Source organism: Camelus dromedarius, chromosome 3 (genome assembly GCF_036321535.1).
Source record: "Camelus dromedarius isolate mCamDro1 chromosome 3, mCamDro1.pat, whole genome shotgun sequence".
Classification (NCBI taxonomy): domain Eukaryota; kingdom Metazoa; phylum Chordata; class Mammalia; order Artiodactyla; family Camelidae; genus Camelus; species Camelus dromedarius.
The window spans coordinates 38,577,153-38,599,653 of record NC_087438.1 but is presented as its reverse complement, the minus strand read 5'-3'; the positions used below and the strand labels follow the sequence as shown (position 1 = coordinate 38,599,653).

Genomic DNA, 22,501 nt, shown 5'->3' with positions numbered 1-22,501 from the left:
TTAAATTGAGAGAAATGCATGGAGGGTAGGTGAATACAGTGGTTCCTGTATCAGACTGAGGAAAGGCTAGGAGTGGCTGAAAGCCTTACCTATTCCTCCATCTTTTAAGAAAGGACTTTGTCATGACCAGGCAGTACTTAATAGCAACTTTTATCTCATAGCACATGGATAGTTTTAGGTCAAAGAAATACTTCATTAAATATATGTTTGAGATGTTTAGCAGATTCTCTTTTGATTATATTTTGCCTAAAAAGTAGATTTTTTTCCAAGAGTAAGTGTCATTTGTTAAACAAGATTTACTTACCTTATGCATGGTATTATTGGTATATTTTTGAAGTATGGTGACCATTTCCTATATGAATAATACCCTAAATTATTTTTTGGAATTGGTAGGGGAGATAGATATTTGGATACATATTTTGTGTAGGCATGAGTGTAGTTAGATCTGTCATCCATTTGTTCTGCCATTGTGAAAATCAGCTGTCACTATAAAAGGCCCAGGGAACTGGGAGACAGAACACAAGTAATGTTGATCACCTTCTCTATGCCAGTGCAAGTTAAGTGATCTAATGGATTCATAGTTGATTGCCTATAATTTGCTCAAGAAAATACTGTATAGAAGATGGACAGAAATTGTTTTGAACACTATTGGGAATGTCTTCATGAATATTCTTAGGAGGTTCCAAATTTTATTTTTTCCCCAGCAGGTCCTAATATATAATGTTCAGTGAAACTAAGCAACAACCCATGTTCTGTAGACTGCATGATACTGATTTTAAAAATATACATATATCCCTATGACTTACTTATTTTATAACTGGTTGTTTGTACCTCTTAATCCCCTTCTCCTGGTTTGTCCATCCCTTATCCCCCACCCCAAGTCTGGCAACCACTAGTTTTTCTGTATCTGTGAGTCTGTTTCTGTTTTGTTATATTTGATCACTTGCTTCTTAGATTCCACATGTAAGTGAAATTGTACATTGTTTGTCTTTCTCTGACTAATTTCACTTAGCTTAGTACCCTCCAGGTCCATCCATGTTATCACAAATGGCAAGATTCCATTCTTTTTTATGGCTGAGTAATAGTCCACTATTTATATATATCCCCCACAGAATGTAATGTACAGCACAGAGAATATAGTCAATAATATTATATAAATTTGTATGATGCAGAATCTGTAAAGCTATTGAATCACTGTGTTGTACACCTGAACCTCATAATAACTCAGTTAAGTCAACTATACTTCAACAAATACATATTTTTTATATACACATACACACACACATACACACACACACACACACACACACACACAGATGGAAAAAAAGGCATAGAAGGAAATATAGCTAATTTTATGTGATTATTAGCAGTGGGACAGTGGGGATATATATGAGTTCTAATTTTTTATATATAGCTTTCTAGATTTTCTGTATCACCTGTGCATTTTATAATCAAAGTAAGTTATTAAAAAAACACAAAGAAAGGGAACTTTGTGTTCTGGTTTGAGGATAAGCTCCCTCAACCTGTAAATTAACAACCAGAGGAATTTGTTACTGGCAATAGCCAGGTCTTCAGTTTTGACTCTAGGGGAATGCTAGTACCCATTTCTTGTATCCAACAGTCAACTGAAATATTTTATTGATTTCCCTCAGTGCTTTACCATGATGAATTCTTATACCTAATCTGGACGGTCAATAAAATTAACTCTGGAAGCAATTTGCCAGATTATCTTGAGTTAGAACACTTTGGTATGAACTACCCAGAGAATCAAGATTTTTTTAAAATTCTAATAAACTAATTAAATACTGAGTTAGAATTACATTTCAAACATTACTAAATGACGGATTCAGTACTCTCTTTCCCTCATACTTAAGTGAGGCTTTATGGTGTAAATCAAAATTTTAAAGGCAACTAAATATTGGAGTAAAATACGACTTTCTTGGATCAAGAATCTAATAGTTGCTCAATATATAGAAAAATTCATTGTTTAGGGAGGATAAGAGAAATTTTAAGGTATATTAAAGGCCTCTTTGGGTTATTTTGGGATTCAAAGGAAGATACATTAAGAAGCAGTTGATAGTTGGGAAAGCATAACATCCTTAAGAATTCTGGATTGTGATAATGTCACATGGTGGTGGTAGATAAATTCCAGGGTTTCTTTGATAAAACAGGCACCATGGCACCAGTAGAGTAAACTGAAGTTTCAATTGAACAGGTCAATTTCCAGTTGTATTTATGGGACTGAGGGAAATGGATTGGTAAATTCTGTAGATGTTGAGAACCAATAAATCCCTAGTTAAAAAACAATTTTTAAAGGAAACATATAGTATCTATTCAAATATTTTCTCCAGAGTTCTGGTAGGATACTCAGATAAATCTATCCAGTTTTGCTTTGGAAGGAGAAGACTACATTGTAACCTCTATGCAGTATACATATTCATTTCTGCTCATGACAAGTTAATTGATAAAAACATACCATGTTTTATTGTGTGGCAACCCTTTTATGTGTTTATAAATTCTTTTTTTTTTCTGTTTTGTAAGTACTGATAATACATGTTTTTTTTATGCTTAATGTGTTCCTTGAGTGTCTAAATCTGTGCTGTCCAATATGGTAGACCCCAGCTACATGTAACTATTGAAGTTAAATTAATTAAAATTTAATAAAATTTCAAATTCAGCTTCTCACTTGCATTAGCCACATTTTAAGTGGCTGACGGCCACGTGCTAGTGGTTACTGTAATGGACAGCAGAAATTACAAATTTTTTCATCATTGCATAAAGTTCTGTTTGATGGCTCTGATCTAAAGTGTCAGGACAGGTTAAAAATTCTTTGGTGTATTTTCTGTATCTTCACATATGCTTATGTTATTTCACTTCGACTTTCCCCTTCTGTTATTTCATTTTATCTTTCTGTTTTTTTCAGTTTAAAAGGATGCTTAATCGGGAGCTCACCCATCTCTCTGAAATGAGTCGGTCTGGAAATCAAGTGTCAGAGTATATATCAAACACATTCTTAGGTGAGAATAACAATTTAAATGCAGTTTTTAAATTTTGAGTTGTTTGTATTTGGAGGTGGATTGAGATGCAAACTCATTTTGGAAATCAAACAAGAATAAAGAATTCTATTCATTTTCATTCATTGTATGAATAATTTGAGCCTCTAAGCTTTAGAACCTTAGGTGACACTGTACATTTATTATCTTTTACTTTTATTCAGAACTTTAAGGATTCTCTGAATTAAAGTTGTGTATTGCCCATTTTTCCAAAGTACTCAACTGTAAAGTATATTTTATAGAGAGATCTGTTCATGCATCCAACAAATGCTTGTTAAGTTCCAGCCGTTGCTGGGCACTTGGTATTTAATGATTGGTTAGAAATGGTCCCTAAACTCAGCGAGTTGATAGTCTAATGGACACCTTGTGTGATAACTGGAGAGGCAGGTAGATACAACACAAGCTAAAGGAGAGCTAGCTGAGAGTATGGTGTACTGGGACACGCCCACCCCACCCTCCATCCACAGAAAGAAAATTCAGTAAGCAAAAATCTGTAACTTGAACATATCCTTGATCTGAATTTACTTTCAAAACAAAACTGCAGTTAATATCTAATTAGCACATTCACTAAGCAGACATTTATTGAACCCACACTATGTGCAAGGGTGAGGTAGAGGAGCTCGCTGCCTTGAAGTAGTGGATGAGCATACTGGGACATCCTGTGTCTTTGAAAACAGCAATTACCTTTTGTGAGTCTGATATTCACTTATCTGATAACACTGGAGATTCTTGTTACATCTTACCCCTATCTCAGTATCGTATAGAAAATGTAAACTTGCAGGAGCAACCGTAGGCATTCAGGCATGCCTTGTCTGCTCCCCCCGTAGGACCCATTTCAGTAAGCAGTGAGGTTCACACACTGCTGTTTTTATATTTGTGCATGAAGTTTCTACCATTTCAAAGTAGGTATTGAAACTGGAGTTCTTACTTGGCAGGAGCAGTTTTCCTGCCACTGTAAGTGGTTTTCAGATAGCACTGGAGTTGGTGAACAATGGAAATAACCAATGTTTTTTGTCTTTTCCAAGTCTGCCATCATAAGTTTTTCAAGAAAATTGTCTTGAGACATTCAAAGATGCAACCACTGAATATATTTGATGTTAATTACTTATTTGCTTAATTTTGTGTTTGAGACTGTCAAATTAAGTCCACATCAAATCGTAAATACTCAACTTCTCTAAAAGGAGTTTTACTTGGAAATATTTCCTAGAATTATAATGATCAATTAAAACTTGTCCAGTTATGCTTGTTATGATTAAAAAAAAAACAGGTAGAATTAATAGTAAATGTAGAACACTTTCTAAATTTTTAAGATAAGCAACATGAAGTGGAAATTCCTTCTCCGACTCAGAAGGAAAAGGAGAAAAAGAAAAGGCCAATGTCTCAGATCAGCGGGGTCAAGAAGTTGATGCACAGCTCCAGTCTGACTAATTCCAGCATCCCGAGGTTTGGGGTCAAAACTGAGCAAGAAGACGTCCTTGCCAAGGTAAGATGATTTCAAGCGTCATGATCAGAAGTATGCAGTGAACTTTGATTCTTTCTCTTTTAAATAGACGGGAAAGTTCATTAACTTGTAGTCCCCCTCCCCCACCTTAGAAGATGGGAAAGCACTTTATAAGGCTTTTTCTAAATCCCTTGAGTTTTATTACTATGTGGATTTAGACAGGTGGTTTGGCATTCTTTATTTTACATCTAAATTTGATTGACCTTAAACGGTTAGAAATCTTCCAGGAGAATAGTTAAGATTTTTGAGAATAGGTTTTAACTATTGAAGAGATACCTCGAGATCGGTATTTCAAGGCTGTAAATATGTTGTATTGTCAGAGGCGTAAAGCTAAGCACACCATTCAGTTTTTAGTATGTTTAAATGAATTCCCTAAAGTTTGTACTTACATGATATATCCGTACATTTAAAATGAATCATATTTTAAAAACCTAACAGTCTTTTCAGTAAAGTCAGTAATTTTTAAATGACTGTGTTCATGGTTTCATATTCTACTTCTGCATTCAAATTTGTTCTGTCCTCCCTTAACCCCAGGAACTAGAAGATGTGAACAAATGGGGTCTTCACGTTTTCAGAATAGCAGAGTTGTCCGGTAACCGGCCTCTGACTGTTATCATGCACACCATTTTTCAGGTAATGCCATTAAGTTCTGTCACCTCTCTTTTACTTGATGACGTAATGTCCAGTCTGTGACATGTGCATGTATTTTATCTCCTTCACTGCTCACCCTCTTTTACTTATTTTGATACTTTTTTCTCATTTGCCCCTTTACCAAGGGGAAGGAAGGATACAGAAAAGTTGGAGTCGGGGTAAAACACAAACAAAACAACCGTGGTTTGTTGTGTTTTTTTTTTTTCCATTTAAGACAGAGATGTGATGGGGCAGAATGAAGCAACGCATTAAAGTAATAGTTTAAAAATCACCCACATGACCCTGACCTTTATAGAGAAGGGAGTGCTCACTTTAAGAATTCAATCAGCCCCTTGCTGACTAACCTTAGAATGTAATTTCTTCAGTCACCGTCTTGTGTACCGCTCTCTTCTTCTGGTAGGTTTCTCACTCATGTCAAGGTTTTGCCCCAGCACGGGGTTAGGCTCTGTGTGAGAGGTGGAGGCTGGAGATACTCTGGGGCTGGAGGGGGCAGCTGTAGCCCTAGAGAGGATGTTGTGTCTCCCGTGCTTTGATCCAACGGTTGAGTCGGTGGTGCTGGACTTGAGCTGCCTTCATGATCACCGGACACAGACATTCTAATAGTTGGCAGCTCCTTCCAGACTCTCTACATCTTGGGTAAAGCGTTGCTGGACTCCAGAAGGACAGTTCAACACTGGTTTTGTCCCTGAAGTCCCTGGATGGCCCCAAAGGTTTTCATTGTCCTCACTAGACATTGAGAGAGTGCTGTTTCCATTTTGGGTTATTCATGGGCAACACTGGGTGTGGTGTTTTTGTTGTTAACACACTGGACGGGAAATCTTTCACATAAGGACAAAATGTTAAAAGGAGGATTTCTTTTCCTGCAGGAACGGGATTTATTGAAAACATTTAAAATTCCAGTAGACACTTTAATTACATACCTTATGACCCTGGAAGATCATTACCATGCTGACGTGGCCTACCACAATAACATTCATGCTGCAGACGTTGTGCAGTCCACACACGTGCTGTTATCCACACCTGCTCTGGAGGTAAAGCTGGTCTCTAACCTTTGAGAACACTAACTTGCCACTCATAGCGGTTTCTTCAGCGTTTATACTGAAGGGTGCACAGGGCAAACAATAATTGGCTTCATTGGAAATATATTGAGGTAGAGGGGGAAAATGTCATTGTGGAAAGTAAACAGTCGTGTCTTTGATGAGTTTGGTCTGTGATAACTGGTCAGGGATTTAGGGATTCATCTGTGATACCCCTTCTCTGAAATCATCTAGTAGACGTCCCATAAAGCATATCTGGCTTACTCAGTTTGGGTTAGTTTGGGTTTGTGTTTTGTTTTTTTAATTTAGTCTGATGACTTCCTCATTTATCATTCAAAGATGATTATTTTATAAAATAGAAGCAATGCATTGATATTTTTCATAGATTTTTATTATCTTTAATGGTACCAAATCCTATGAGGTTGTTTCATTAAATGTTTATTAAAGCCATTTGATGTCCTTAACCATTTGGGGGAACAGTTCTCTTTTGCTAATATATTTTATACTTCAGATTGTTTCGTTATAAAATTGTGTTAATACCGCATCGATTGAGTGAGAGGTTCTCAACTCAGGGTGATTTTCCTCTTTCACTCCTGCTCCTCCCTTCCCCCTGGGACATTTGGGAATACGTGGGGACATTTTTGGCTGTCACAACAGGGGAGTACATGCTACTGGCATCTCATGGGTAGAGGCCAGGGATCCTGCTAAAAATCCTATAATACACAGGATAGCCTCCCACAACAAAGAATTATCTGGCCCCAAATGTCAGTTTTGCTGAAGTTGAGATTCCCTGATCTGAATGAAAGAAGAGACTTGCTCATGTCATTACTTTTACGTACGCTTAAAAAGTACACTTTAAAAAAAAAAGGATTTCGGAATATCCTTAAACATCTTAAATACTTTTAAGATACTTTTAAAATAAGTTATTATTTTCTGTAAAAAATTGCAGACACTCTTTTTGTAATGTTTTAGAAAAAAATCTAAGCCATGGAAAAGGTTTGATCATGAGCTAAAATAAAATCAGATAAAATATTTCCTCCAAGACTATACTTAAAAAGTCCATGAGTAACTCATTATCTAAAAGACTCCCTTCCTGACATGTTATGATAATATATTTTGAAGCTTCACTTTGTTTTCCAGACTCTAGGGAGTAATTTCCCATTTGTATATACCTTTCATCCATATTATCATAGAACCGTAATGTTATGCTGTCTGATTTTTCAGGCTGTGTTTACAGATTTGGAGATTCTTGCAGCAATTTTTGCCAGCGCAATACATGATGTCGATCATCCTGGTGTGTCCAATCAGTTTCTGATTAATACAAGTAAGTGAAGTTCATTTATTTTTGCAGAAAAAATTTCCCTTGGTACATCTTAGAATGACTGAGGGTCTTTATCAACTTGGGATGTTTCCAGAGACATAATGTTCTTTCGAGATGTGTAAATAGGTGTTTCAGCGACAGTATCTGTTAATGTGATATAGCCCTAAAAATTATTGTTCTGTCCCATCAGGCATAAGATGTTTGAAAAACATGTATTCCAGCATGTTTTAGAAATAATATATGACCATGTTAGTGGACAAGGGCAGTTGAAAGTGAAGGCTTGAAGAAAGATTTAGATAGTGATGTTGCCCCTAAAGTTTTAAATACAAGAAGTTATCAGAATTAATGTTAAATCCCTCATTTATGTAGGCTCTTCACAGGTCATGATTCCTCTTTCCCTTCCATTGGCACGCCCAGCCCTCTCCTATCCTTTTGAAATCTCCTACTAAGGGCATCGGGAACTTCTCTTTTGACTTACTATCTCTTTTTATTTAGTATTTTCTACCCATCAATTTTTTCCTCACTGGTGACATTTCATAAAGTAAGTCATCGCTGAATTCAGAAATATAAGCGCTGGTAGAGACTGCTGAGTGCGGGCCACCTGCTCTGACGCACAGCTGCACAGAGAGCCTCCGCAGGGAGGATTAGTGGTGCTCAGAGCTGTTGTGCTTTTGCAAAGAGGTTTAGTTTTACAGAAATTCTATTCTTTCTGTACTTGAAGTTAATTGGTGAGTAAATTAAATGTGGAATTCCACCCCCCATCGTGGTTCATTAATGTTATAAAGTCACTTTTATATATGAAAACATAAAGTGCAACATTGTGAATTTTTTGCCCTATCTGTTCAGCTCTGCCTTTCCCTTTGTGCCCTGAGTTGTGGATAACAGCCTTCTCCTGGCCCACATCAGCCTAGCGCCAGCAGTGTCTGTGCCTTTACCATCCGCTTCGAACCCGTGGCTGCAGCTCAGGAGTTAGAGGGAGCATTTAAATACAGCCTTGCTTTGAGAGATTTTACTCAGGTCTTTTGGATTATTTATCTATTTTTAAATCCTTTCATAGCCTCTGGACTACTGTATAACAGAATGCACTTCAGTGACTCACTCAGGTATAGGAGGGTTGGGAAAGTCATGGATTTTTGAAAATGTGCGGTTAGTCACTGTATTTCAGAAGTTTGGTTTACGAACTTACTTATCTACAATTACACAGGGTAACATTTCCTGCTTCAGTTACCTTACGAGAACCTATAATGGAGCGCTTTCAGGAGTCATCAAAACATTACTATATACTGACACATAAATCCTGATACACGTTAGATGCAGCTGCATGGATTTCTGTCGTGTTGTCGGTTAGGGTCGACTGGGTCCTTTCTGTGATGAGCAGGGAGATCGTACAGTAAAGTGTACACTGTCAATTTTTCATTATCCTAGCCTGATCCTTCTTTTTTTAATTTTATGTATGTCTTGCTATGTTCTTAATTTTATAGATTTTTAACAAATACATACACATTTTGTTTCAATTTCTGCCATTAAGCAGGGTGTGCTCTTTTTAAAATTAATCACACCAAAATTCAGACTTGTGTGTTTTCTTTACATCCTATTATATTTATACAATATTGTATGTTCCCTTATCGTAACATGAGAATTAAGAATAGATTAGAGAACAAATTAAAACAATTGATAGTAAAGTCACTGTCTTCCGGGTACTCTGATAAATTTTTTAAGAAAAATGAAGCCAACTCTCATATTCTTTCTTGTGGACCTTCTAAGGGCACATGGGCTTAGGCTGGCATCTGGGTACCTGTGGAGTCTGCACTTTCAGTCCACAGATAAATCCCATGCCCTTTAACTCTTGAGAGACACTGAGATAGATAATGGAGAACTGTAGGGGATAATCATACATACAGGACAGTGGCCAGGGGTGTCTGTTTAAGGTCATTTTGCTGATGACCTGCCTGAGGTGGAAGGATACTAAGCCTGCTTCTGGAAGTATTTTGTTACTCAGTGACATTGTGCAGATCCCTGCTCTGTGGGACCTCAGAAACATGGGGCGGTTAACATGTCGCGGAGCAGGTTTGGATTGCTCATGTTTTCTTGAGGGTGAGATGTGATGAGGCTGTGTCATCCCTGAGAGAATGAGTCAGCATCATCGCCTGGTAGATGAACATTGTCCTAGGGTTGATGAGAGCCCCAGGGCACTATGAGAATTTCTGCCTTGGGAAGCTTTTGTCTAGGGACCAAGCCAGCACGCATCTTATTTTAGGACTCAGAAGAGGCTTAGTAGCCAATAACACAAGTAAGTTTTAAATTCACAGCATGCTACAAAGGGTAACTGGCAAACTTGTAATAACTTGCCGACTTGTAGTATGACTTGCAGACTTGTAGCTTTATGAAAAGCTCTGTCAAAATTGTGTGATTTTCTTTAGTTTACAGTAAACCCTCTTTTTATAGACATTAAGTTTCTGTGTCTTCTTTCTTTTGTGTGCCGATTGAGCGTTGGTGGCTTGGACTAGCACACTCTCAGCTCTTTCCCTGAAGCTGGTGCTGCCGGCTTGTCCAAAGCCAAAGGTTGAATCGGTGCTTCTTGTAATAAAGACTTGTAATCATCAGATTTGTAAGCCTGTGGTTGGGAGGTCACCTGTCCTATTTTAAGGATGCTGTACAACTCACTCTGGTGGAGGGCCACTGGGCTCACCTGGCTGATTCCTAGGCCTGACACACGTCTGCTTCTTAGTTGCGATGGTCGTTTCCATGAATCATTCCCCTTGTGTTAGTTTTAGGCGCCAAATGATTTGATGCTATTGACATACACACTCACTGTAAACATGCTGCAGGTTTTGGAAACAGAGTGATCAGTTCTACCTGGCAGAGTCGGTTAAGCGCTTATAAATGAGGGGTCTAGGGGAATCTGAATAGGATTTAAAGAAGTTGCAAGTCCAAGTGGGAAGCTGCGTAAGTCTTTCTCAGGGACAGTACATGTAAATAAATCCTTGAAATGTAAATAGCATCACAAAGCCTTGAATATAACATGCTGGAGGGTCTTTATCATAAAAAAAAAAAAGCATTTCATGTCACAGTTTTATTTTCTGAAATAATACATTTTCAGAATATATATAGCATTAAGTTTTACCTGGAAAATGAATCTTTTTGTTTATAGCAAAGATGCCTAGGTTTTGGGGGGAAAGATGTACCCACATTAGTTATGTGTTCAAAGTATATGACTTTTGATGTCCAAGAGCAGAGGCACTCCACTGTATTAAGGTGGAGCTGGACCAGCCACCCGTACACACACTGTTTCACCAATCTCATTTTAAAGTAAGCTCTCTATAGCTATACTTGTGGGCTATGTTATTTTTTTATGTATAAACCTAAAATCATAGGATTTCACAGTAGAAATATCTTGAACCTCTCTTCTCCCTAGCTACTTTAAAATAGTCATTGATTACTACTAGTTATTTCTTTCTTTGAAAAGAATATACGTTTTCCACATGTGAGTCAGAAAAAAAGATCAAATGCATATGCTTTTAGCCTTTACAGTGACTTCAGTGGAAACAGAGTAAAGCACCAGTCGATTTTTTATTTAATGACTACTTTATAGATCCGAGCCTGCTGTTTACAGAAACTAGGAAAGAGGTGGGATCTCTTGCTGCCCAAACACAGGTCCAGGACAGTCGTGAGGGAGCAGCGGAACCTTCACCATGGAGTTATGTGGGCAGCTAAATGCCCGTCTCTGTGTGAAGCCGTGAGCACCCAGGTGGGGCGGGCAAGATGCTTTTATATTGTGACTCGCACAATACTTGGAAAAGGAAGTAGACGAATGAATAAAGCTTTGACTTTCAAAGCTATCCTATGAAAGAAAATAGGTGAGAGTGTGAACACATCTGATACTGTTCATGTGTTCCTAAATGTCCCTGTACCCTGAGTACAAATAATCCTGAATCACACGATCCTTACATTATAAATAAAATGTTGGGTGGATGGCACGCAGTTCTCAGGAATACGGCACCTTATGCTCTGGACAGGTTGCAAACGGTAGGAATAATAATGTCTTATTCTGCTGAGTGTCTGTTGCTCCCTGTGGCAGATTGGGAGAGGAGGGTCAAGATAATCTGGTTTAACTTGTCTTTGAAGCCGCAGAGGGAACTGACTTGCCACGAGTCAGGAGCATCAGACACTTCCAAGACTGCAGGCTCTATCCCTGATTATATTAACAAGTCTGCTCCCTCAGGTGGTGTCGTCATAGCACGATGGGAACATCAGCAGAGGTGTTTAGGGGAAATTGCTTCCTAAACCCCAGCTGTCTCAGAATATGAACAATAAGATAAACTGAGAATAAATGGCTTTGCTAACCTTCTGTCTCTTGCCTTTCTTTCAAGACTCTGAACTTGCCTTGATGTACAATGATTCTTCGGTCCTGGAGAACCATCATTTGGCCGTGGGCTTTAAGTTGCTTCAGGAAGAAAACTGTGACATTTTCCAGAATTTGACCAAAAAGCAAAGACAATCATTAAGGAAGATGGTCATTGACATTGTAAGTAACTGATAAAAGCAAAAAAGACAACTGTGATGCATGTTGTTTAAAAAAAAAGAGAGATGAGTATCAGGTAAAAGAAACTGTGTATTTCAAAGTATCGTTGCCCTTTATGTCCGAGGGGCTGGTCCTACCCTGGGCCGCGGGGCTCCACTCCGCAGTCTGGAGTCAAGAACCATGACAGTGTACCCCACGTTAGGTTTATTTTCTGAACTCCTCCCACCTGGTGGCAGACATTGATGACTAACAAAAGCAGAGGATGCTGGCCAAAACATGGATTTATTTTTTTCCATTCAAAAAATGGAGAAGGTCTCTTGTCAGCAGAAGGTGCCATGTAGAAACAGCCCTGACATTCCTCTTCTCTGTGCACATTCTCCACAGTGATTATGAGACGGAGGGAACTCTGGTTATCAAAAGCTTATCTGCTAAGCTTTGTACACACAAAGAAAGGCAGGGACTACTGTCCTGGATAAGCAAAAAATGAACCAGAATATGCTATTTCTTGAAGTATTCTGTGAGCAACCTCGGACCAGTCCATCATCGCCCAGTAACCACTTTCTGGTCCAGGGAACAGAAAAACTTCAAAACGTGTGATGATGTCTTATCCGCAGAAACATCCCCGTTTTTCGCCGTGGAAGTGGTCTCCAGTGCCCTGTGCTTCTCTCTCCTACTCACGTGTGTCTGGGCTTCCAGGAACCCTGACAGCCAAGGGGAAAGGATTCTGCCCCAAGAACTAGGGCAGGGTTTCCACATACTGCTGTTAGAGGACACAGTGCTTCTCCGTTTCCTCTCACGTTCTCCATGATATTTTCATGTGCAAATTCTGTCTTTTTTTCTGTGGCCTTTTTTTTTTACTTATTAAAATACTCTTTATCTTTTAAGGTACTTGCCACAGACATGTCGAAACACATGAATCTACTGGCTGATTTGAAAACTATGGTTGAAACTAAGAAAGTGACAAGTTCCGGAGTTCTCCTTCTTGATAATTACTCTGATAGGATTCAGGTAAAACACTGGACTTGGCTCTGTGTCTGTGCATGTGTGTGTGTACACACGTGTCTGTGTCTAGCTTAGGTAAGATTTGTCTCCTTTCCCCGAGCTTATAATTTTAGTAATTATCAGCAGGGTCTTTATCAAAATTCTTCATCTTGTAGATGAACCAGATAAAATCCTGTTGGCCTTTTCAGTTGGAAATGTGTTTAAAAAAAAAAAACAAACCCTAATATCCACAAAACCAACCATTTAAGCAGCTGTGAATGTAATCAGCCAAGCACGTAAACAGCTCCTCCCATGATACGTAGAGGCGGGAGACGTGGCCTGACTTGGGACTATTAATACAAATATGAGCTGCACACAGACACATCATGGTCGAGCTGTCTGGAGTGAATTTTACACCACATGTATTTTTAAGTGTCATAGTCATCCGATGTGAATTTCCAGTGGAAAAGGAACAGGTGTTAAGCAGAGGATGCGGTCGTCTGTTTCAGGTCCTTCAGAACATGGTGCACTGTGCCGACCTGAGCAACCCCACAAAGCCTCTCCAGCTGTACCGCCAGTGGACAGACCGCATCATGGAGGAGTTCTTCCGCCAAGGGGACCGAGAGAGGGAGCGGGGCATGGAGATCAGCCCCATGTGCGACAAGCACAACGCATCTGTGGAGAAGTCCCAGGTGACACATCAGGCCTAAAGCTTTCTGAGCTGGAACACTTGGTTTCTTTGTCTGCACGTGTATGCATGTCACACAGTATTTTATTGGGTTTTCTTAATTACTTTTTTTTTCAATGGAGATACCAGGGATTGAACCCAGGACCTTGTGCCTACTAAGCATGCACTCTACCACTGAGTTATACCCACACCGCCTTAATTACTTTCTTTTTGACAAGCTCAATTTCCCCTTAGGATTTGTAAGCCAAAAAAACTCTTTAATTCTTAGGATTTCTATTCGTATAGTCACATATATGTTCATAGGGCATTACATTCCCTCATCGTGACTCTATTTTATAGTCTATTCATATATGTGGCATTATTTCAGTTACCTCAGTACATAAGTGAATAAAGTTATATGAATTCATATAGAGCATATGACATTATTTCAATAATCTGGACTCACCTATAAATTGGCTATTCTAAAATAAAGTCCAGGCCTCGAGCCATGCCCTGCCATGGAAACAGCCGGAGATTTTTTACATCACAAACCTGCTGTTGGACTAAGCGTTCTAGAAGCTAGTTTTCACCAGCTGGTGACAACATTCTTATAAGGTCTGCTACCGGAAATAGTGACTCTTTTACCAAACTAAGGTAAGTAGTCTTCAGTTCAGTGGTGTATTTGCAGAGCGTACTACTTGTTATATATTTTTATATATGATATATATATATAGAAATTTAAATAAATTCAATGTATCAGATACAGTTGCAGGATCTCGTTACCCTTTTGCATTGTTCTTAGTCCCAGTCCTGCACTCAAGTCGGTTTCTTTTGACCAGGTGGGCTTCATAGACTACATCGTCCATCCTCTCTGGGAGACATGGGCAGACCTCGTCCATCCTGACGCCCAGGACATTTTGGACACTTTGGAGGACAATCGTGAGTGGTACCAGAGCACAATTCCTCAGAGCCCCTCCCCAGCACCTGAGGACCAGGAGGAGGGCCGGCAGGGTCAAACCGAGAAGTTCCAGTTTGAGCTGACTTTAGAGGAAGATGGCGAGTCGGACACGGAAAAGGACAGCGGAAGTCAAGTGGAGGAGGACACTAGCTGCAGTGACTCCAAGACTCTCTGTACTCAAGACTCAGAGTCCACCGAGATCCCCCTGGACGAGCAGGTGGAAGAGGAGGCAGTGGGGGAGGAGGAGGAGAACCAGCCCGAAGCCCACGTCATAGAAGATCACTCGCCCGACACGTAACAGAGCAAAGACCTCCACGCCTTTTGTTTTTGGTTTTTCGGGTTTTTTTTCAAGTAGAGAAGTTTGTTTCCAAAGTGCATGTCACTTGCCACAACCATGGTCACACCTCACTGTCATCCGCCAGGACGTTTGTGGAACAAAACCGACCTTGACGACTCAGTCTGGCGCTCAGGAATATCGTCACCCGTTTTTTCACCTCCGTGTCATCCGAGCGAGGGGGACATCTTCGCGAACAGCGTTGGCCCAAGGTGGCTGCGTGGGAAAGCTAATCAAGCAGAGAAAATCAACTCCAAAGCGTTTTCTAGGGAGTGGGGCTCACCACGCAGTCCCGAAGTTGATGTGATTTGGAGTTTCTTTTCTTTTCCTTTGTTTGAAATATTTTCAGCAGAAAGAAGGCATCACATGAGCAGAGTGAACTAATGGGTGAAGCAACAGGTGGGTCAGGAACAGGACACCGTGTGAATCTGTTACCAGGAAGAAGATGAGCCACAGAAATTGCATCATTTTCTAATTTCAAGTCTTCCTGATACGTGACTGATTAAGTGCGGTTCACGCGAGCTGCACTGACCTCTACGTTTTGTATGATAATGTAAAACAGATTTTTTGTAGAGCTTACTTTTATTATTAAATGTACTGAGGTATTATATTTAAAAAAAAAAAAAACTCTGTTCAGAACTCCATCTGCCACTGGTTATTTTTTTTCTAAGGAGTAACTTGCAAGTTTTCAGTACGAATCTGTGCTACACTGGATAAATCTAATTTACGAATTTTCTTGCACCTTAGAGTTCCTAGCAAGTAACTGATTTGTAGTGATCCATTGTTTTATATACCAATGACTTCCATATTTTAAAAACAAAAATCCACATTATGTTGCAGGAAACCCTTTTTGTAAGGTCTTCGTTTACCAGCTTTTGTTTCACTCTTTTCAGAGACACAGAGTTGCTCCACATTTCTCTTCACGGTGTGCAAAGTGAATCCTTGTTCAGTAGTCTTTGATGTGCGTTCTGTCTCACGTGTCTCCAGCCTCACGGACACTCCATCATCAGTTGGTGTTGTCTGAAGCAAGTGAGAGATACATAAATACCCAGTAGCTAAAATGGTCCGTCTTTTTTAGATACTTTCCCACTTAGTGTCTTCTGATAACTTTCTGCTGTGTCGATAGATACGCCTCGTTTCACAAGTGCATGTCCTTGTAACAACCCACCCATTTCATGTGCATTTTTATTGTTTTCACAGTCAGTTATAGCAAGAAAAACTTCTCCCCCTTGTGCTGCTTCATTATTTAGCGTGTGTTTGAACCTCTGTCCACATTTACTAGCTGGGGTCTTATCAAATATATCACCACCATTCGTACTGATGCCAAGAAACAGGCAGTCAGCTTAGACTTAGCGTTCTTTTCTGCCACGAGGTCATATGTAATGATGAGCTTTTACTCTTGATTTGCAAAGAAAAGTTAACAGCTAGCTAGACAATTTAACAACATTAGCAGAATATATTAACGAACACCAGTACCTCGAATGTGCTTTCGTTTCTGTGATTTCACCATGAGACTAAGAACTGTATGAGGAATATTCTGGAGAAGTGATTTTAAGTGTAGCAATGACTCTTCCTTGACGGACAGCCATGTAACACGTAGGACTTGCTTTATTGGTTTTCACTGACCCATCAGTATGTCTTGTGGAGGAAGACTTCTTTACACAGAAGGAAGTTGGTGATACCCCTGGGACTGAAGGTTTGGCAGTAAAATGCCATTTTAAAATACTGGGTTGGGTAAGAAGGCTAGATCAGAATTTAGAGCTCACCTTTGGCTGAATTTAGCATCAAGAACTGTGTTACAATTTGAGACCGAGTCCCAGTATCTACCTTCAGTTGGCATCGTGGGGCGTTTGTTTAGTTTGGAGTTTCTTTCCATTTCAGCTCTTAATAAAGTGTTTACCTTCTCTGAAGAGTTTGGAGCCCACATAATCATTTTTTTCACAGTAATGTCCAAGAACTCAAGTAGAGGCTAAAGGAGTATCTGACCAAATGGAAAATAAATAAAACAATAAAGAAAATTGTAACCCTGAAAAACATTTATATTAGGGATGTCTCAAGGAGCTTCTGGGGATTAATAAATCATCAGCCGGAAAAGTGCCCCAGGCTGAAGATACTACTTTAATCCCCTGAGATCCACTGATGTTTAGAAACTTTGATAGAAAAATGACATAGCTCTGATCTTTCACATAGAACACAGGTTCAGAATTGACCAATTAATTACCAGATTTCCACCCTCCTCTCCTTGTAAAAATCAGACTGTAGTCTTTCAAATACAGTCCCATGTTTGGCAAGTGCTTTGACAAGAACGCTGCAAAACTTGTTTCTGTTTTAATTTTACTTGTCCCTGATGGAGGTCTAGAAGAAAAAGCAAAGAATCTAGGGTTCATTCCTTTTTTCAAAATATTCTCATTCCCTCCCCTTCCTAATGCTTGGGATCCCCACCACCACTAAGTGAGCCTAGAATCTTAATGGAAAAAAAAAATGAGAATGGCAATATGTCACAAACAAATCCAGACCTGAAAAGTTTCATAACTACACTATAAAAGAGAGGCTTTTAGAAAAAATGTGTTGATTTTTAATGGTCACATATTGTGAAGATACCCACCAATGGACAATCACCTTATAGAAAAGGAATAAGATCTGAAAGACAGGGACAACACACTGTACAATCTGCTTCTCCCTTCTTTCTCTCTCCCTCCTGCCTCGCCAAAGTGTGCTTCGGAATTATGTAGTGCTTTAAAAAGAACATCCTTTTACAAGTGGCTTTACATTTCCTAAAATGTCATAAGAAAATGCAATATCTGGGTACTGTATGGGGAAAAAATTGTCCAAGTTTGCATAAAACCAGTACATTTCAGCTTGCAAGTTACTAAACACAAGAATGCTGTTTGAATTTTCTTTTCTTTTGCGTCACTTAAAGTTCACAAGAAAATAATGTAGGTAGAACAAATTGCAGACAAGGAAAAAAAACTTGAATGAAGTGGATATTACAGAAAGCTTTATGATAATTTTTGAATGCATTATTTATTTTTTGTGCCATGCATTTTTTCTCACCAAATGACCTTACCTGTAATACAGTCTTGTCTGTCTGTTTACAACCATGTATTTATTGTAATGTACATACTGTAATGTTAATTGTAAATTATCAGTTCTTATTAAAACATCATCCCACGATGGGATGGTGTTGATATATTTGGAAACTCTTGGTGAGAGAATGAACGGTGTGTATACATACTCCTTGTACATTTTCTTTTCTCCTATAATAGAGTCTTGTCACCTTAGAGCTTGTTTATGGAAGATTCCAGAAAACTATAAAATACATAAAGGTATATAAATTAAAAAAAAAAAAACATAGCTGCAGGTCTTTGGTCCCAGGGCTGTGCCTTAACTTTAACCAATATTTTCTTCTGTTTTGCTGCATTTGATAAGTAAGGTAACGATGGGGCTAGGGCTGGGCATTTTACGTCCAAGCTTTGAATCCATTGGCTTTCTGTCAGTAGCTGGATTTTACAGAACCACAGACAACCCTCTGGAACATTCTGAGATGCTTCTGAGATACAAGGCCTGAAGGACTCTTTGCCATGAAGCAACGTGGTGAGTGTGATGGTGGTTTTCCCCGTCAGATACTGAGTGGCTTCAGTTTCTTATATTTGATTGCTTTTTATTTGCAGACACTACTGGCAAAATATATTGTTGTCCTGTGATTATAAAAAATCTTTAAACTTCTAGAGCACGTGGGCGAATGAACTTGATTTGAAAGTAGAGCCAGAGGTCACATGTATTAGTAGTTTATTCCTTGGCTTCCTGCCATGGTAAGAAAGTATATAATATGAAAAAGGTCATTTTTTTTTTTAACCCTGGAATTTTTCTTCAACTGAGATCAACCAAATTTGCTTATATACATGAATCCTTATGTTTAAACACAAAGTTTTATATGACGCAAATTCACAGAGCATAACGGATTCACCATTCGCTAGAATGTGTTTCTGCAAAATCTACATTGCTCTAGAATTTTTACATTTAACTTTGCATACTGGCCAGCTTCTGAAACCTATGAAAAATTCCCAGTGGGTCATGCAGAAACTTCCTTCCACTGCTGCCCAGCCCTCAGAACATGTGACTTCATGAAAGGAGAAATACTTTTTTCTAGAAAAAAAAAAAATGAGCCTCCTTTTATTTTATTTTATTTTTTTGACACAAACTGTAGATTTTAGCAGCCCTGGCCCAAAGGAATTTGATTACTTTTGTTTTAAACAGTACAAAGGGGACACTATAATTACAAAAAAAAAATCCTTACTGATTTTAGTTGTTTTTAATTTTATTTCTTTGGATATGTTTTCAGAGGGGTAAGTTGTGTGTGAGCATTAAAAACGATTCTTTTAGTGTTTTCTTAGCCTCTCTTACAGCCCATGGGAATAGTACTGTACATCGATACCTTCATATGAAGTTTTTATATGCGATGAAAATAAAAGCATGGGTTGATTCTGCCTATTTATGACTCGATCTTTTACAAATAGAAGATTATTCATTTTAACTTGTAGTTCAGACAGCACGGGTTTCCAAGGACCATGAAGATTGTTAAGGTGAATAAAAGGAGGAGAGTGACATGATACATGACTGTTGACATTCATCATCAAGTGAAACCAAATTATGCAGATTAATCTTCTGTAGAAAAAAAAATGCCAAAATTATTTAGATGGCCTGTAAGATTAAGCACAGTGTCCTGTAAACAGGCTTGGGAAGGGAACTTGTCTGACTGAGTTTGCTGGCATACTGAGTTACTCAGGTACTTCGATATGTACTGAGTCCCTACTCTGCAAACTACAAGGTTGTAAGGATTCAGCAGTGAGGAACTGATTTGGGGCTGAGCTCTGAAGGATAGTAAGAGGTAACCTGGCAAAAAGGAACAGTTGAAAGGAGAGGAAGGGGTTCTACACAGAGAACACTTCATTTGCCAAAGTCCTGAGGTACAAGCAAGTTCCAGGCCTCTGGAGAAATGGAAGGAAAGCACCCAGCTCCGTCACTCTTACCCCCTACCCTGCTTTATTTCCTTTATAACAGTAATTACTAACTAAAAACTCTATTTGCCTCTTCCTCACAAATTCTCCTTTTTTTTCTCTGAATGACCAAAAAAATCAGTTTTCACGATGAGGAGAGTAAAGAAATCAGCAAAAATTTAATCCCCAAATCTTAACTAGTAGAATAAGGATAATAACATAAATGATCTCTGCTTAACCACCTCCTATTCCCTCCCACCACCACAAAGAATGACAGCAACTATAGCCAGAAGATGCCCGAAATGTCCCTTCCAGGGATACGTGATCTAAACGCAAGTTACCTTCCTCAGTCTGTGTCCCCAAAGTGAGACTATGGGACAAAGGAACAAGCTGCCACCTTTGCCCTACTTGTTCCCCATGCTGATTTAGGCCAAACTGGGTGTGCTGAGTCCACCTGAGTTTAGGTCTTTGCCCTGGAAACACGTCCTCAGGCACACACCTTTGAACCCACAACAGAAAAACATCCCATCTTCCCTTTGGCCAGAGAGCACCGCCCCCAGCAGGGACGTACTTACCCACAGAGCCTCCTTCTAATGAAATCCTACCTGTGCTTTCCCTACTACAGGCTTGGGAATTTCCGTCTCTGTCTTTATTAACACATCCCCTCTCCCTCCCAACAGAAAATTTCCTCATCTCCTGCCGAGCATAAGCACCCCACCTCTGTGTTGTCCAAGCTGCAGTGGTTCTTTGCAGTTCCTGGACTCTTTGCTTCCTGGTCCTGCATCTAGTAGACGCTGAGACTAGGAACCCCAGTTTGGGGCGCCTGCGTCTTTAAGCCCACCCGCCACAGGTGCAAAGGATACCACCCTCCCGAGATCCAGAGCCACTCCCAAAGGTAGCCCACAGAAAGACAGACTTACTTCCTCTGAGAGCTGGTAACAGTCAGCAGGACCCTGACCGCAGAGGAAGTGCAACCCATCTTCCTGTCCGGCCGTATTTAAGCTGCAAGCGGAGTGCGTCCCACATTTCGGTCCGGCCAGGCCTCGGAGCCTCCGCCTGACCGCTGAGCTGCCTGCACACGCAGGAGCTGGCAAGCTGCAGGCCCCGGCGGGCGGAAAGCCGCGTCCACTTGCCGGGACGCAAAATGAGACAAACAAGAAGGCAGTAGCTGTTCCTGGGAGACGAAGGTCGACGACCAGGATTTGGAAAGGAAGGGAAAACTCAAAATTTTACCTTTCGCAGCGCGGCACTACAGAAACTGGAGAGAGCGGACTCTGGTAAGAATTCTCAGCTTTTCTTGGCTTCTTCCAGTTTTCCGAGGATCCCAAATGCGGGCTCCAGACTGAGTGGGGTTTTAAGTACAGAATGTAGCCCTGTCGCTACCAGAATTTGGTAAGGTTTTTCATTGTTTTTAATTTCAGCTCCCCCTGGGCTGTTAAAGGGAATAACTGATAGCAATGTACCGGAGGGGCCCTGGGAGTCCAGTCAACCCTGGGAGAGGCCTCTTCAAGGGTAGCTATGGGGGCGTTGGAGTTGGTGTGGTAGGACTTGGCAAAACCTTTCCCCGAGTGTCCTGATGAATGCGGGTGAGCCCATTTCTGGGCAGGTGTTTTGAAGATGAGCCCCTAGGAGGGTGTAGTGCGGGAGGCCCAGGTGTTGCAGGTTTCTGACTTTGGAGCTGTTGCAGCTGAAGGTAACTAACATAGCGGGCTTTCATTTGCGGTTCTCGTGGAAAGGCAATTCAGTAGAGGCTTAGTGCTCAGGTAACAGGATAGAAGGAGGTCGTAGAAGTCACGTCGCTATTTTAGTCTTTGGGTTTAGGCACCTCTTTGGTTTTTAATTTTTCATTACTTCTTACAATAAATCTTTCAATGAAGCTTTTTTGGCGTCTTGAAGCTTTTGGAGGCTTCTGTGTGCCAGTAGGTCTCCCATCCTGTTTGTTGATTGGGGAACACTTGCTTTCAGATGCACTTTTTAAAAGAATGATCTTGTCTAACTGGAAAGTTCCCCATGACGGCCTCGTAATTCTTGGTTGTCTCAGTAATATTTTGTCATTTTTGTAGTTGTCTCCAGCTGCCAGGACAGTTCTTAGACAGAAAATAAGCAGGTGTGCCGGGAGGAGGCGCGCTCAATTCTTTGAAACTTGAGAATCCCATGACTTTAGCTAAACCTTGGGTCTCTCAGAGACAAATTAATACCTAAGGGGGATGTGCCACTGGGTTGGGGCTTTTGTGGTGGTTTACAGTGTACCTTGTCGCCGGAAACTATTAAAAAATGATGAAAGAAGACAATTTAGCTGGTACAAACTTTAATACTTCATGAAGTGAACCGTCTCCTTTTGGAGAACTACCAAATGGAGCAGAAAGCAAGAAGCTTTTATGGGATAAAGAGTAAAGAACAAGGAAGAGACAGAAAACACCTGCCTGGCTGCAGCTCCGTAATCAACTTGGTTTGGGGTAAGAAGCCAGAGGTGGCTTGG

General features: G+C 39.9%; 1 protein-coding gene across 7 annotated transcripts in view; it reads left to right on the top strand.

The window, feature by feature from the left end:
* The window catches only part of PDE4D (phosphodiesterase 4D), a 1,287,753-nt gene extending 1,268,237 nt beyond the window's left edge, over positions 1-19,516 (top strand). For all 7 annotated transcript variants that reach the window (XM_010974890.3, XM_031445608.2, XM_031445617.2 and 4 more), the window contains 9 exons: positions 2,924-3,017; positions 4,364-4,536; positions 5,089-5,187; positions 6,072-6,236; positions 7,467-7,566; positions 11,934-12,088; positions 12,971-13,093; positions 13,576-13,758; positions 14,573-19,516. In XM_010974890.3, coding sequence (XP_010973192.2) covers positions 2,924-3,017; positions 4,364-4,536; positions 5,089-5,187; positions 6,072-6,236; positions 7,467-7,566; positions 11,934-12,088; positions 12,971-13,093; positions 13,576-13,758; positions 14,573-14,989 — 1,509 coding nt within the window. In that variant the 3' untranslated portion in view covers positions 14,990-19,516. The remainder of the gene's footprint in view (positions 1-2,923; positions 3,018-4,363; positions 4,537-5,088; positions 5,188-6,071; positions 6,237-7,466; positions 7,567-11,933; positions 12,089-12,970; positions 13,094-13,575; positions 13,759-14,572) is intronic.
* Positions 19,517-22,501: the final 2,985 nt, after the last annotated feature.